This window comes from Saccopteryx bilineata, chromosome 3, assembly GCF_036850765.1.
Source record: "Saccopteryx bilineata isolate mSacBil1 chromosome 3, mSacBil1_pri_phased_curated, whole genome shotgun sequence".
Lineage (NCBI taxonomy): Eukaryota > Metazoa > Chordata > Mammalia > Chiroptera > Emballonuridae > Saccopteryx > Saccopteryx bilineata.
The window spans coordinates 226,428,371-226,443,699 of record NC_089492.1 but is presented as its reverse complement, the minus strand read 5'-3'; the positions used below and the strand labels follow the sequence as shown (position 1 = coordinate 226,443,699).

The 15,329-nt window shown below is 38.3% G+C and overlaps 1 protein-coding gene across 2 annotated transcripts in view; it reads left to right on the top strand.

The window, feature by feature from the left end:
• Window positions 1-15,329, top strand: part of TNNI3K (TNNI3 interacting kinase) — a 317,917-nt gene that overhangs the window by 102,306 nt on the left and 200,282 nt on the right. For both annotated transcript variants that reach the window (XM_066268883.1, XM_066268884.1), the window contains exons 8-9: window positions 9,604-9,748; window positions 9,836-9,940. In XM_066268883.1, coding sequence (XP_066124980.1) covers window positions 9,604-9,748; window positions 9,836-9,940 — 250 coding nt within the window. The remainder of the gene's footprint in view (window positions 1-9,603; window positions 9,749-9,835; window positions 9,941-15,329) is intronic.

Below are 15,329 nucleotides of genomic sequence, written 5' to 3'. Positions count from 1 at the left end.
TTCTTTGTATATCTATGATGTCTGTGGCGATCTCTCCTCTTTCATTTTGGATTTTATTTATTTGAGTCCTGTGCCTTTTTTCCTTGGTGAGTCTTGCCAAGGGTTTGTCAATTTTGTTGATCTTTTCAAAGAACCAGCTCCTTGTTTTATTGATTTTTTCTATAGTTTTTCTGTTCTCTATTTCATTTACTTCTGCTCTGATTTTTATTATCTCCTTTCTTCGGCTGGTTTTGGGTTGTCTTTGTTCTTCTTTTTCTAGTTCCTTAAGGTGTGAAGTTAAGTGGTTTACTTCGGCTCTCTCTTGTTTGTTCATATAGGCCTGCAGTGATATGAACTTTCCTCTTATTACTGCTTTTGCTGCATCCCAGAAATTCTGATATGTCGTATTTTCATTTTCATTTGTCTGTATATATCTTTTGATCTCTGCGCTTATTTCTTTGACCTATTCATTTTTTAGAAGTATGTTGTTTAGTTTCCACATTTTTGTGGGTTTTTCCCCCTCTTTTTTGCAGTTGTATTCTAGTTTCAAGGCTTTATGATCAGAAAATATGCTTGGTACAATTTCAATTTTTCTAAATTTGCTGATATTGTCTTGTGACCCAACATATGGTCAATTCTTGAGAATGTTCCATGTACACTAGAGAAAAATGTATACTCTGTCGCTTTGGGATGAAGTGTCCTGTAGATGTCTATCATATCCAGGTGTTCTAGTATTTCGTTTAAGGCCACTATATCTTTATTGATTCTCTATTTGGATGCCTGATCTAGAGCCGTCAGCGGTGTATTGAGGTCTCCAAGTATGATTGTATTTTTGTTAGTTTTTGTTTTAAGGTCAATAAGTAGCTGTCTTATATATTTTGGTGCTCCTTGGTTTGGTGCATATATATTAAAGATTGTTATGTCTTCTTGATTCAACTTCCCCTTAATCATTATGAAATGACCATTTTTGTCTCTGAGTACTTTTTCTGTCTTATAGTCAGCATTATCAGATATGAGTATTGCTACACCTGCTTTTTTTGGGGTGTTGTTTGCTTGGAGTATTGTTTTCCAGCCTTTCACTTTGAATTTGTTTTTATCCTTGTTGCTTAGATGTGTTTCTTGTAGGCAGCAAATAGTTGGATTTTCTTTTTTAATCCATTTTGCTACTCTGTGTCTTTTTATTGGTAAGTTTAATCCATTTACATTTAGTGTAATTATTGACACTTGTATGTTCCCTACTGCCATTTTATAAATTGCTTTCTGTTAGTTTTGTATCTTGTTTGATTCTTCTCTTTTGTTTTTCTATCATTTGTTTTTGTTTGTTTGTGTTCCATACTTCTTTCCTCTGTTGCTACCTTTTTTAAGTCAAGTGTTTTTGTGGTGGTTTTTTCAAGGGTGGTTACCATTAAGTAATGAAAAGGGTACCTACCATATTCATTGTAGTACTCTATCTTATGAGTATTTCTGCACTTCATCGTCCTTTGCTACTGTTAATCTCCATCCTCTCCCCCCTTTTTTTCCTTTGTTGTCACAGTTTAAGTTTGGTTTTATTGTGTTCTTGGTGGAGCTGTTACTTGTGGTGTTGTTTTCTTTTGTTCTTTGAATCTGGTTGGAAAACCCCCTTTAGTATTTCCTGGAGTGGGGGCTTTCTGCTGATAAATTCTTTCATCTTTTCTGTATTTGTGAATGTTTTTATATCTCCTTCATACTTGAAGGATAGCTTTGATGGGTATAGTATTCTTGGCTGAAAGTTCCTCTCTTTCAGGGCTTTAAATATTGGGGTCCACTCTCTTCTAGCTTGTAGAGTTTCTGCTGAGAAATCTGATGATAATCTAATAGGCCTTCCTTTATATGTTGTACTCTTCTTTTCCTTGGCTGCCTTGAGGATTTTTTCTTTGTCATTGGTTTGTGTCATCTTTATTATGATGTGCCTTGGAGTGGGTTTGTTGGGGTTAAGAAAACTCGGTGTTCTGTTTGCTTCTTGAATTTGAGGCTTTAGTTCTTTCCACAGGCTTGGGAAGTTCTCGTCTATTATTTGTTTGAGTCTATTCTCCATTCCATTTTCTTTCTCTTCTTCTTCTGATATACCTATTATTCTTATGTTATTCTTTCTGATGGAGTCAGACAATTGCTGTAGGGCTTTCTCGTTTTTTATTATTTTTGAGTCTCTTTCTTCTTCTCTCTGTTGTGCCTCAAGTTGTTTGTCTTCTATTTCACTAATCCTATCTTCAATCTGGGCTGTTCTGTTAGCTAAGCTTGTTACCTCGTTTTTCAGCTCGTGAATTGAGTTTTTCATTTCTGTTTGATTTGTTTTTATAGTTTCAATTTCCTTGGTAATATATTCTTTGTGTTCATTGAGTTGTTTTCTGATCTCCCTATATTGCCTTTCTGTGTTTTCTTGTATATCTGAGTATTTTTAAGATTTCTATTTTAAATTCTATGTCATTTAGCTCCAAGGCTTCCAATATGTTAAGTCTTTTCTCCATAGATTTTTCCACATCTATTTGTGTTACCTCTCTTTCTTTTGTATCCATAATATTCGATTTCCTCTTTCTTATTGGCATCTGAGGGTGTTCTTGTTGATAGCACTAATTAGAATTAATAAAGAGTAAAAAGTAAAAAAAAAAAAGAAGGTAAAACACCCCACAAAAAAAACAGTAATAATTTATTATTTCCCCCTTTTTTCTTTCTTCTCTTTCCCTCCTCTCCCCTCCTCAGGGAAATATCATGATGACCTGTAATTATATTATGCTAAATGGAACAAAAACTTTCTATAATGGAGGGCCGGATTTGGGGTGAAGAGTGCAAGGGGCAAAAAAAGGGAGTAGGGACCTACTAAATGCAAAAAAAAAAAAAAGAAGAAGAAAATCTTAGACAAGCATAAGATGATTTGCTTGTAAGTGATGGTCGACTAAAAGATATAATGAGAGAGATAAGAGGGAACCAGAAAAAAGGAGAAAAAAAAAGAATAATAAAGAAGAAAAAAATAAAAATAATAAGTAAAAATCTGTTGTATTAAGTGGAGCGAAGGCTAAATACAATGGAGACCTTGGGTTGGGAGGAATGCTAGTGAGTTAAAAAGCAATGTAAAAAGTACCCAAAAAGCCACAAAAATAAACAAACAAACAAAAACAAAACAAAAACAAAAGCGAAAAAGAAAAATAAAACCAAAAAAAAACCTTGAGTCCCAAATTATCTAATTTGTTCGTGATTGAGGATTAAATGGGAGGAAAAGTAAAAGGAGAAAAGAAAAAACGAAAAGAAAGGAAAAAATAAGAAAAAGAGAAAAATGAAGGAAGAAAATAAAGGAAGAGAAAAAAACAAAATAAAGCAAAACAAAAAAAAAACAAAACAGGAGAGAGTGAGAGTTAAGTGTTTTGGAGTATAACCTTAAAGGAGGGTGAGGATGAAGAAAAGAAATAAAATGTAACACTCATGGGTAGTGTAGTTCAAGAAAAGGGAAGCATAAGATGGGCAGAGAATAAAAGGACCGAGGTGAAGGAAATAGAAATAATAATAATAAAGGCAATAAGATAGAAGAAACAAACAACAACAACAAAAAAAATTAGTGGAACAAGTTGTAAAGTCTGTGGATTTTTCTTGATTTTGAGAGGTTAACTTCTTTTTTTGTTTTCTCTCCCTCTTCCTGGTCAGTGACTCTGTACCCCAGGCTCTGCCCCTGTGTCACACTTAGGTAGGGATTTGCAGTTGATGGGATTCTATGGCAATGTCATATAATTGGCTTTAGTCTTGCTGGTAGTCAAGGCTTGTTGGCGTTTGCAGGGTCCAACGATGAGAGAGTTTGCTTTCCTGGAGTCTCTCTCCTAGTCCCCCCTTCCTGAATTAGCAGCCTGGTGATCCAGCTATAAGGCTGCTACTGCTTCTGCCTGGGGAGTAAGAGGCTCAAAGAGCTAGGAAATCCCCACTCTATCCCCACTCAGCGCAGGGTTTTGGGAAATGCTCTGGCAGTCAGAGCCTCCAGTGTAATCAGGCGGGGGTGGGAGTCAATTGTTGTCAAGGTGACTGTTCAGCGCCTAGCATTCAGTTGGACCACTCAACACAGGCTTTCCACACTTTGTAGCCTGTTTTGGCTGGGAAGAAGAGGCACTAGTCTCTGCTTGCGACTAGTGTAGTATAGATCTTATTATCTGCCAAGTCCTTCTTGTTAGCATTTATCCCTGAATATGGAGGCTCTATCAATCAGAAGTTGCCCCCGCCCCTTTAGCGAGAGGCACTAAAAAATATCACGCCTCTTGTCTTGGATCGCTGAACTGACAGAGATCTTATCAATTAGAGCCCCGTGGGTGCGCAGATTTCATGGGTTAAGCTAATTTCAGTGATTGGGTCCGCAGCTGTGCTTCCGAAGGTATTTCAGGCTGCCTACGCGCCCCCCCCCCAACGCTTGATTGTTAGCTTGAATGGCTGGGTGAGGTGCCCCGCCCACGGAGAGAATCTCCCAAGTAGGGAAGACCACCCTGGTGCCTCTCCCGCTCGCCCCGCCGCTGGCAGCTGGGGCACACCGGGCGCAGGATAATGGGGCACCCTGGGTGTGCGGGCCAGTAGGGCGCCCTGGGCGCATGGGATGCCCAGGGCATGCGCGCGAATGGGGTGCTCCGGGCACCGGTGGCTGGGGACTCTCACTCGCAGTGCGCGGGCAGCTGGGAACGTTAGCGATGCTCACTCTGCAACCGGACCGGGCGCATGCCAGTGGCTGCTCGCCGCTCCCGAGTGTGGGCCGACTCACCACAGGCGCACTCCCTCCGTGGCTTGAATGAACATCCCTACGGTAGTTAGCTTCCTCCACACCCTCGTCTCTCAGATTCAAGTGATAACAGTCCTTTCGCTTTCAGTTTGTGTGGAACTCCGGAATGCTCCGAGGATAAATTTTTCTGTTTCTAGTTGATAAATTTGTTGTGATTTTGGGGAGATCTGTCGGACGCGCTGCTCACGGCGCCATTTCCGTGACGTCACTCAAGGGAGCTCTTATAAGACTGTACACAGATTTATCAACAGAAACATTACAGGCCAGAAGGGAATGGAATGAGGTATTCAAAGTGAAGAAAAGCAAGGACTTACACCAAGATTACTTCACCCAGCAAGGATAACATTTAAGATTGAAGAAAGAGCCTGACCAGGAGGTGGCGCAGTGGATAGAGTGTCAGACTGGGACACGGAGGACCCAGGTTCGAGACCCCGAGGTCGCCAGCTTGAGTGCAAGCTCATTGGGTTTGAGCAAAGCTCACCAGTTTGAGCCCAAGGTCGCTGGCTGAGTGCAGTCTGCTGTAACCTCCCAGTCAAGGCATATATGAGAAATCAATCAATGAACTAAGGAACCACAAGGAAGAATTGATGCTTTTCATCTCTCTCCCTTACTGTCTGTCTGTCCCTATCTGTCCCTCTCTCTGACTCTCTGTCTCTGCCACAAAAAGGAAAAAAAAATTAAAAAAAAAATTGAAGAAGGAAAAAAAATGCTTCCTAGACAAGAAAAAACTAAAGGAATTATTACCAGCAAACAAGTTACAAGGCCTGCTTGGTAAAAAAAAATAAAAATAAAGAAGGAAAATGAGAAGAAGTAGAGAAGGAGGAAGAAAACACAGAGGAGCATAGTTTAAAGAATAAAATAGCATTAAATTCATACCTATCAATAATTACTCTAAAAGTAAATGACTTAAATGCTCCAGTCAAAAGAAATAAAGAGCTGAATGGATAAGAAACCAAGACCCATATAAGAGACCACCTCAGAATGAGAGATACCTATAGGCAGCCCAAGTGCCTACCAGTAGATGAGTGGATAATAAAATTGTAGTACAATTGCACAATGGACTATTACATGGCTGTAAAAAAGAAGAAAATCTTACCTTTTGAGACAGCATGGATGAACCTGGAAATCATTATGTTAAGTGAAATAAGCCTATTATAACTGACAAGTACCATATGATTTTATTCTTATGTGGAATCTAATGAACAAAATGAACTAACAGACAAAATAGAGGCAGGCTCATAGATAGAAACAGGCTGCCAGCTATTGGGAGGAAGAATAAAGCAAAAAAGGACAAAGAAACCCCCAAACCTCATGAACAGGACAATAGTGTGGTGATTGCCGGTAGGGGGAGAAGGGTACAGGTGGGGTTAAATGGTGACGGATGAAGACTTGATTTGAGGGGAAAACACAATACGGTGCACAGAGATGTTGCAGAATTGGACACCTAAAACCTGTATAATTATGTTAAATAGTATCACCCCAATTAAATTGAATTAAAATAATAAATTCTTTTTTTATAATTATTACACAGATTTATTATAGAAAATTTAAGACACATTTGGGAGTTGCTTTAGAGAGCTAATGGTAAGTGTTGACATTGTTGGGTTAATATGAATTTTTTTTGTTTTATCTTTACTATCAATAAATAGATATAAGCAGTCAGTAATCTTTTTTTTTAAGGCATTGTGAAGATTTACTATCTTCAAAAAAGAGAAATAGGCACTAAATATTTTACTAATAATGATTATCATGTATTGCTTTGCTTGAAATTCTACTTTATTTCAATATTTCAACAAGATGTTAAGTTAGAACAAATAAAATATAACTTATACATCCAATTTTCCTAAGATAAGATATAATAATATGTACATTTTTTGTCTTTTCATATTGGTCTAAGATGAAACTAAGTACAATACAATGACTGGAGCATAAATATAAGTGTATACACATAAACTCTGGCTGATCTCGATCTCTTGGACTTGTTTCTTTTATTGCCATTTATATCTTCCTTGATGGAAAGAATATCTAGGCCACCGCAAGTAATTCACTAAGTAGATAATCAACTTTGAAGTTTATCAATTCAACTGTAGAAGAATAATGTTGGGTGGGGCCACAGAGGGCCAAAGGCAAATTCTGATTTAATGGAAGATGTGCTGCACTCTCTTTAAAATGTCCTTTCTGGACCTCGAGAACTCTTATATGACCCCCAGTTGCTCTGGACTTCATAGACTCACAGTATTGACTTTCCCTGGATTCCAACAGAGTATGAACAAAAGATAAATATTATAAAAAGAAAGGTAATAAAAACAACCAGAAACAATTTTCTGAAGAAAGGCTGTCTATCTGAGAGATTCATTAATAGAAAAGATTCAAAGATTTATTTTTAGTAACAGCCTTGAAAGGAGGAGTTCAGTGACTTTGTTAAAGATTTTATTTCCTTGTGACTTAAGATCTTGCAGAAACATAAAATAAGAATCATTATCTAAAAATATAGCAACTACAAGGTCTAAATCAGTGTTTATTTGATGTTAAATGATGATTATACAAAAGTAATAGACTACTTACACATTTTTTTTATTTTTTAATTTTCCTAGGTTAGAAATGGGGGTGGGGACGGGGATGGGGGTGGAGGAAAGTCAGACAGACAGAGACTCCCACATGTGCTCCACTGGGATCCACCTGGCTAGCCCACCTGGGGGCGATGCTCGGCCCCTCTGGGGTACTGCAATCGGAGCCATTCTAGAGTCTGAGACGGAGGCCATGGAGCCATTCTCAGCACCCAGGCCAACTTTGCTCCAATGGAGCCTTGGCTGCGGGAGGGGAAAAGAGAAATAGAAAGAAAAGAAAGGGGGAAGAGTAGAGAAGCAGATGGGCATTTCTCCTGTGTGCCGTGGCCGGGAATTGAACCTGGGACTTCCACAGGCTGGGCCAACACTCTACTGCTGAGCCAACTGGCCAGAGCGTTACTTACGCATTTTTTAAATTAATTACTATCTTCCTTTTTTTCCCTTCCTATCCTTTACCATTAATTTTTTTTTCAAATTCTTTTGGTTGTATGGATATATATGTGTGTGTGTATATATGTATATATGTATGTATGTATATATATATGTATGTATGTATGTATATATGGATTACTAGGGTTTGTTAAGGGCTATTATTTTCTGTATTAAATAAAGGACCCTGCAAAGGTATCCAAAGTAGTCAAATAATTTTTAAAAAGTGTCTATAAACCAGTTGATTCAGTTATTTTAGTTTTGAAAATTATATTAAAACAAGTCAGAATTTAGCAGCTTGGTGTTCAGTTATTACTTTAATTTTGAAATTCTCGACTATCCAACTAGCTTGTTAAGTTATATGAGGATATAGACTCTATGCATTGAAAACTTCTTGGTCTTAGCACTTTAAAAATTTCTAGAAGGCAAATTAGTAAAATGAAAGAGTAGACATTTTTATTGTGTCTAATATGTGTTAGGCATCATGTTAGAAGCCTTCCAATTATGCTCTCCATTAGTCCTTTCAGCATCCCTGCAACAATAGTGTTCTTATATCTATTGTAACTGATAAGAAATCAATAGCTCCAATACCTAGCACAGTGCTGGTGCATAGAGATCATCTAATACTTGCTGAAGAATGAGTATTGGTGTTCCCATTTGCAATGAAACTAAGTCTTGGCTAATTTATAAAAAGAATATAACAAAAGTTATCAAGCAGTGTTCAGAATCTTCCCAAGACAGGGTTGGAAAGCCAGGCTTGGAATCCTCACAGTGAAGAAGGATATCCAAAATCACACTCCAGAACTAGCCCTATGAAGGTGCACTGCCTGCCCTGGTCGGCATACAGCAGCACTTGTGATTCTGACAGCAACTCTGGGGCACTGAGTCTGTGGCTGGATCCCTGCTGCTGGAAATTGTTGGAGCTATACCAACACTGCTACAGTGCCCAGATAGATAAGGCTTTGCTGTTTTCTGTCACTAACTCCAGTGCCAGAGTCTGATATAATGTGTTGGTTGGAGGAACCTATAGATAACTATCCAAACCAGGATCCTAGTGAGAGTGAAAGGGTCACTCTTAAATGTTGTGCTAGGCTAACAGGCCTAAACCAGGACATATGGTCAGCTTCTGCCAATCCTGTTCCCTAGCTGCAAAAAAAACTTGAAAATATTTTCAGTTTCTATGATAGAACATGGTCTTGGCCTCTAAGCAGATTTGTGGATAGGGAATTCCCCAAAAGTCAGACTAGGTTAGAAGGCTGGGTGGACCAAAGAGAAGGAAAAATACCCACTACTGAATGAACAAGTGATAACTGTCTATGATAACAGGATCGTTGAAGTCTTCCTCATTCTAAAGTTCATTGTTTTTTATTATATCATGCTTTGTATACCATAGCATGACAATTCTCAGTTAAAGGTACATCAGAACCTCTTAAACAGTGTCATAAATATACAGAGAGCTAGCCACGCCCCCTATAGCTCTGGGAAATGGTGCTCTGCCCAGAATCTGTAATTTTTAACATCTCTAGAGAGGGAAAATCAATTTGAAAGGAGATACTTGTGGAATTAAGGCCGTGAGTACCTTTTAGGTGCTTATTAGTTTCCTGAGCTATTATTGCATTGTGCAGGGTAGATTTGATTAGATGAATTTTGTAGAATTTATGGGACCTAGAAGAAAGCCTGTTTACTGTGGTAATAGGCAGTAGAATATAATTATAACTTTTTAAATTGGTTGCACTTAATTTCCTTTATTATTATCATTAATTGGCAACTTGTAGAAGTCCCTCAGGCACTTAGAAAAATCCTTGATACTACCCATGACACAGAAGATTACAGATAACATACCTTTTTCTTTCTCATTGATGACAGTGAATGCTCAGGACAATGAAGACCATGTCCCCCTCCATTTCTGCTCTCGCTTTGGACACCATGATGTAGTGAAGTTCCTGCTCCAGAGTGATTTAGGAGTTCAGCCGCACATTGTTAACATCTATGGAGACACCCCTTTGCACCTGTGAGTATTATGTATAGTTCTATAGGCCCTCCAAGTATGTGGTATGCACCATTTTCACTATTATCAAAACATGTCCTTTAACTCTAGGGCATGCTACAATGGCAAATTTGAAGTTGCCAAGGAAATCATCCAAATATCAGGAACTGAAAGTCTGACTAAAGAAAACATTTTCAGCGAAACAGTTTTTCACAGGTAAATGAATATTTAAATGCAATAGCCACTAAACTTAGCTGATATCCCATGGCATCTGCAGTTGTGTACATAAAATAAGAACAAATAGTGGCAGATGTTGCAATCAGAGAGTGAGAACAGAGGGTGGGCAGAAGACAAGGAGCTCAAGCTATGTGCACAGAAGAAAAGGTAGAGGCAGATGCTGCCATTAGGATAACAGATGGGGAACGTGCCAGATGCTACATTCCTGGAGCCGCCACAAAGACAGGAACTGAGGTTGCCAAGGCAACAGGCATATCAACATCTGTAAGCATATTGTTTCTATTCCACTTCACTCCACAGGAAGCTGCCAAAAGGGGCAGTGTCCATAGTCCTCCTTCGACAAGAATCTTATTATCAGAATTCATTAGCATCATATGTGACACTTTTTTTCCTTAGCACTTAAAACCTTATGTGCAAATATATCTACCTGTCTAAGACATCCATCTGTCAGCTTGTAAAAGCTTAGTCAGGTTGGTCACATAGATACCCAAACAGGCATTAATTCCTTTCTAGGCATCTATGAAAGTCCTTACAGTATGCTTTTTACTGTAGAAAAGCTCACTGAAGGAACAGCTGGGTTTGGAAAAATTGCAACAAAATAAGGGATAGAGGAAGGAAGGGAGGGAGAAGGTAACTAATAACTCAGAGCTATAACTCCCTAAAATATCCAAAAGAATCAAATTTTTATAAAATTTAAAACCCTCATTTGTAACAAGTTACTATTTTGTTATAAAAATAAAAACATAGTAATTTGAATTTAGTAAAACTTGAATGTAACATAATTTACCTACACATTATATATTCCTTGGCTAGTTTGCAACCTCTAAAAAATAAACAAAATAAGCATGAGACTATGCATTTACATTATTTGCATAGTGTTTCTATTATACTGATAAATAATAAAAATGAGGAGACTCTTTTGCATACTGCGATGAAATTAAGCTTGTGTTTCTGCATTAGGCATCAACCTGTAGAATTTTACTTGGATTTCCAGATTTTTTCCTGTCAACCAAGAGGTCAGGAAAAAGAAAAGCAAATGAAAACTACCATTTATGGAGTGACTCTATACCAGGTTATATGTGTCTATTATCTTATTTAATCTTCATAACCATTTTATGAAGTTGGATGTATTATCCCTCTTTTAAAGATGAGAAAATCAAGGCTCAGGGAAGTTAAGTAATTTTCCAGAGTTTCTTATGGTTGGAAAATCATGTAGTAAATGTCTGTCTAGTTTGAAATCTTATGTTTTTATATATCTTTATGTTCTAATACCAAAATATTTTGTGTTTTCTCTACACTCTGTAACAGAACAGATGCAAGAATTCTTCAGATCACACACCTTCAGTGAAAATAGATCAGTGGAATTTGTCACTAAGGGGACATTGGCAGAACTGATATGAGAGTTGCTGGTGTTTTTTTCCCCATAGATCATGTTTGTCAAGGCTGACACCTCAGGCTAATTTTCAAATCATTTTGCTATTCTGCGCATATAAATTAGAAACAATTCTAATCAGAAGATGATTGTCACCTCCAGAAGATTGCTTCTATGACAAGATTAGTGAAGTTAACAGTATGTTCAGTCATTTTATTTTGTGTAATAGAAGCCTGTGACTCCTAGAAATAATGGTTTTATCCTATTCATTTTAAGCAAATATTTATAAAAGAAACTTTATTTTACATAAGGAATTTACTCTGATTATGAATTATTCTATGTATAAATCACACTGCTTTGTATATAGTTAGCACTAAATACATTTATTTTTGTTATTTTTGTCATATGTATTTATAAACACACACATGCACACATATGTATATATTCAGAACTCATCATTTCCTGTAAATAGTTGCTTTGAAAAGGAAAAATGAGGCAATTCAGTCAATGGAACATTGAAAGTGTAGTATTATGGGTACTTTATGTAATGCAAATAATCAGTGCTGATAAACTTTATTACAGTGAGATGGTAGCTTTTTATTCACTCAATTAACTATTCAAGAAAGATTTACTGTATTAAAAACCAGTGTTGTGTTGGTGCCGGTAAGAGTATTTAGATGACAAGATTTCTTCTCTTCTTAAAAGAACTCTGGCCTGCCCAGGCAGTGACACAGTGGATAGAGTGTCAGCCTGGGATGCAGAGGACATTGGTTTGAAACACTAAGGTCACCCACATGAGTGTGGGCTTATCCAACTTGAGCATGAGCTCACCAGCTTGAGCCCAAAGGTCAGTGGTTTGAGCAAGGGGTCACTGGCTTAGCTGGAGCCTCCCTGTTTAAGGCACATATGAGAGAACAATCAATGAATAACTAAGGCGATGCAATGAAGAATTGATGCTTCTTATCTCTATCCCTTCCTGTCTGTCTGTTTCTATCTGTCCTTCTCTCTCTCTCTGTTTCACTTTCTCTTTCACTCAAAAAAAAAAAAAGGAAAAGGAATTCTACTGTAAGATAGCAAGATAAACAAGGGGTATCCATTACCGTAACTATATAAGTTACGTGCCAAAGACCTAAGTGGCAAGAAAGGAGAGGAGAGAGCAATGAACTCAGCCTTTGGTTCATGACAAGACTTCATAGAGGGAATAACAGTTCAGCTGGATGAATAATGGTGTTTCTTTAAAGAAAATAATGGTATTTTATTTTATTTTTATAATAATTTCATTTTTTTAATGGGGTGACATCAATAAATCAGGATACATATATTCAAAGATAACAAGTCTAGGTTATCTTGTCGTTCAATTATGTTGCATACCCATCACCCAAAGTCAGATTGTCCTCTGTCACCTTCTATCTAGTTTTCTTTGTGCCCCTCCCCCTCCCCCTTTCCCTCTCCCATTCCCCCCTCCCCCCTGTAACCACCACACTCTTATCAATGTCTCTTAGTTTCACTTTTATGTCCCACCTACGTATGGAATAATGCAGTTCCTGGTTTTTTCTGATTTACTTATTTCGCTTCGTATCATGTTATCAAGATCCCATCATTTTGCTGTAAATGTTCCGATGTCATCATTTCTTATGGCTGAGTAGTATTCCATAGTGTATATGTGCCACATCTTCTTTATCCAGAAACAACCAAAAAGCCTGTCAATAGATGACTGGTATTTTATTTTAAACAAAGAATTTGGTCAAGGCTATCCAAGGAAGAGATAATAGTAAGACCCAGAAAATTTTTCTTTTAAAAGTAAGTTTGGAGCTAAACAAACACTTTTTCTTTACATGCTTTCACTTCTGGAATATATCGACATGTAAGTTTTTTCCAAACCAAACTATTCTCTGCAGACATCAAGTGGGTGTCCTACCATTCAATCCAATTCTGACACTGTCTACCTGAAGTTAGTGTCAGATTCCATAAGTTACGAGTTCAGTCTTATAAGACTGCTCACTACTTCACATGCCAATCACAAATCCAGGTTATTGCTTTTGCTTCTGACTTATGGGCTCTAAATGGAACATTCCCACCACCCTCTCTTTGGATTTGATAATTTGCTAGAACATCACAGAATTCAAGAAAATTGTTTACTTACTAGGTCACCAGTTTGTCATAAAAGGATAGAATTCATGAGCAGCCAAATGGAAGAGATGCATAGAGTAAGGTATGCAGGAATGGATGTGGGGCCTTTCAGCACACCCATGTGTTCACCAATCCAGAAATGCTTCATATTCTGTTAGGCTTTCTCAGAGGCTTTAAAATATAGGCTTGGTTGATTAAATTACTGACCATTGGTGACTAATTCAACTTCCTTCCCTTCTTCCCTTTTCTGAGGTTGGGTGGTAGGGCTAACAACCCTCTAACCCAGTGGTTTTTCAACCTTTTTACACTTGGACATCAGTGAAAATAGAATTATTTTGGGGACCACTAAGGCATCAGTCACCCTGAACATAAGCAAATTTGACTAAGACCATTGGGTCTGTTATTTTCATACAGCATCAAGGTAGTTAACTCTTCCATGAACAAACACAAAATTTGTGGCAGACGGGTCCTTATACCAGCAGTTGAAATATCCTGTTCTAATCACAAGGTTGAATCCCCTGGTAACCAGCCCTCATCTGGTGGTTATGTGGGGGCTTTAAAAAATCATCTTAACACAAGTCCACACTTGTGGACTGGCCGGTTGGCTCAGCGGTAGAGCGTCGGCCTGGCGTGCAGGAGTCCCGGGTTCGATTCCCGGCCAGGGCACACAGGAGAGGCGCCCATTTGCTTCTCCACCCCTCCCCCTCTCCTTCCTCTCTGTCTCTCTCTTCCCCTCCTGCAGCGAGGCTCCATTGGAGCAAAGATAGCTCGGGCGCTGGGGATGGATCTGTGGCCTCTGCCTCAGGCGCTAGAATGGCTCTGGATGCAACAGAGCGACACCCCAGAGGGGCAAAGCATTGTCCCCTGGTGGGCATGCTGGGTGGATCCCGGTTGGGCGCATGCGGGAGTCTGTCTGACTGCCTCCCCATTTCCAGCTTCAGAAAAATGAAAAAAACAAACAAATAAATTTAAAAAAAACATTAACACAAGTGTAGTTGAAAAGGGCTTGTTATGAATAACATAAGATTCTCCTTCCACTGATTGCTCTGAAACTATTTCAGGTACGGAGAACAACAGAAGAAATATTGTAAAAAGAAAAAGATACTCTCACTGCTTAAGAATTTACAAAAGTTTTAGGAGTTCTATACCAGACATAGGATTAAAAACCAAGTATATATTTCTTATTATATATCACAATATCACAGAGTTTCTACACCTTTCCTTTAGCTATTAGATGGGGCTCTGCCAAATGTTAGCTCCTACCAGCCACCCATGACATCCCATGTAGATCCCTGGAGTTTAGAAGTAGAGTGTTGCTAGTGAAGAAGTGAGAGCAAAAGAAAGAGTGTGAGGGAAATTATAAGAGAAGATGTTTTTGAGAATTACTAGTAAAAAAAACAGCTAGTAGTCATTTCTAGGCATGATTTACCTTGTATAAAATCTTTTTTCTCTATTCATCTTAACTTCCAAAGTAAATAGTAAAAATCAGAATTTAAATTAACTACTTCAACAAATCTAGTTATAAAATTTTTTTATAAGAATCTTATAGAGGCCTGACAGTGGATAAAGCATCAGGCTGGGATGTGGAAAACCCAGGATAGAAACCGCAAAGTCACTTGCTTGAGTGCGGATTCATTGCCTTGAATGTGGGCTCACCAGCTTGAGCGCAGGGTCACTGGCTTGAGTGTGGGATCATAGACATGACCCCATGGTTGCTGGTTTGAGCCCAAAGGTTGCTAGCTTGAAGCTCAAGGTCGCTGGTTTGGGCCCAAGGTTGCTGGCTTGAGCTCAAGGGGTCAATTGCTCTGCTATAGTCCCCAAGTCAAGGTACATATGAGAAAACAATCAATGGTCAACTAAGTTGGG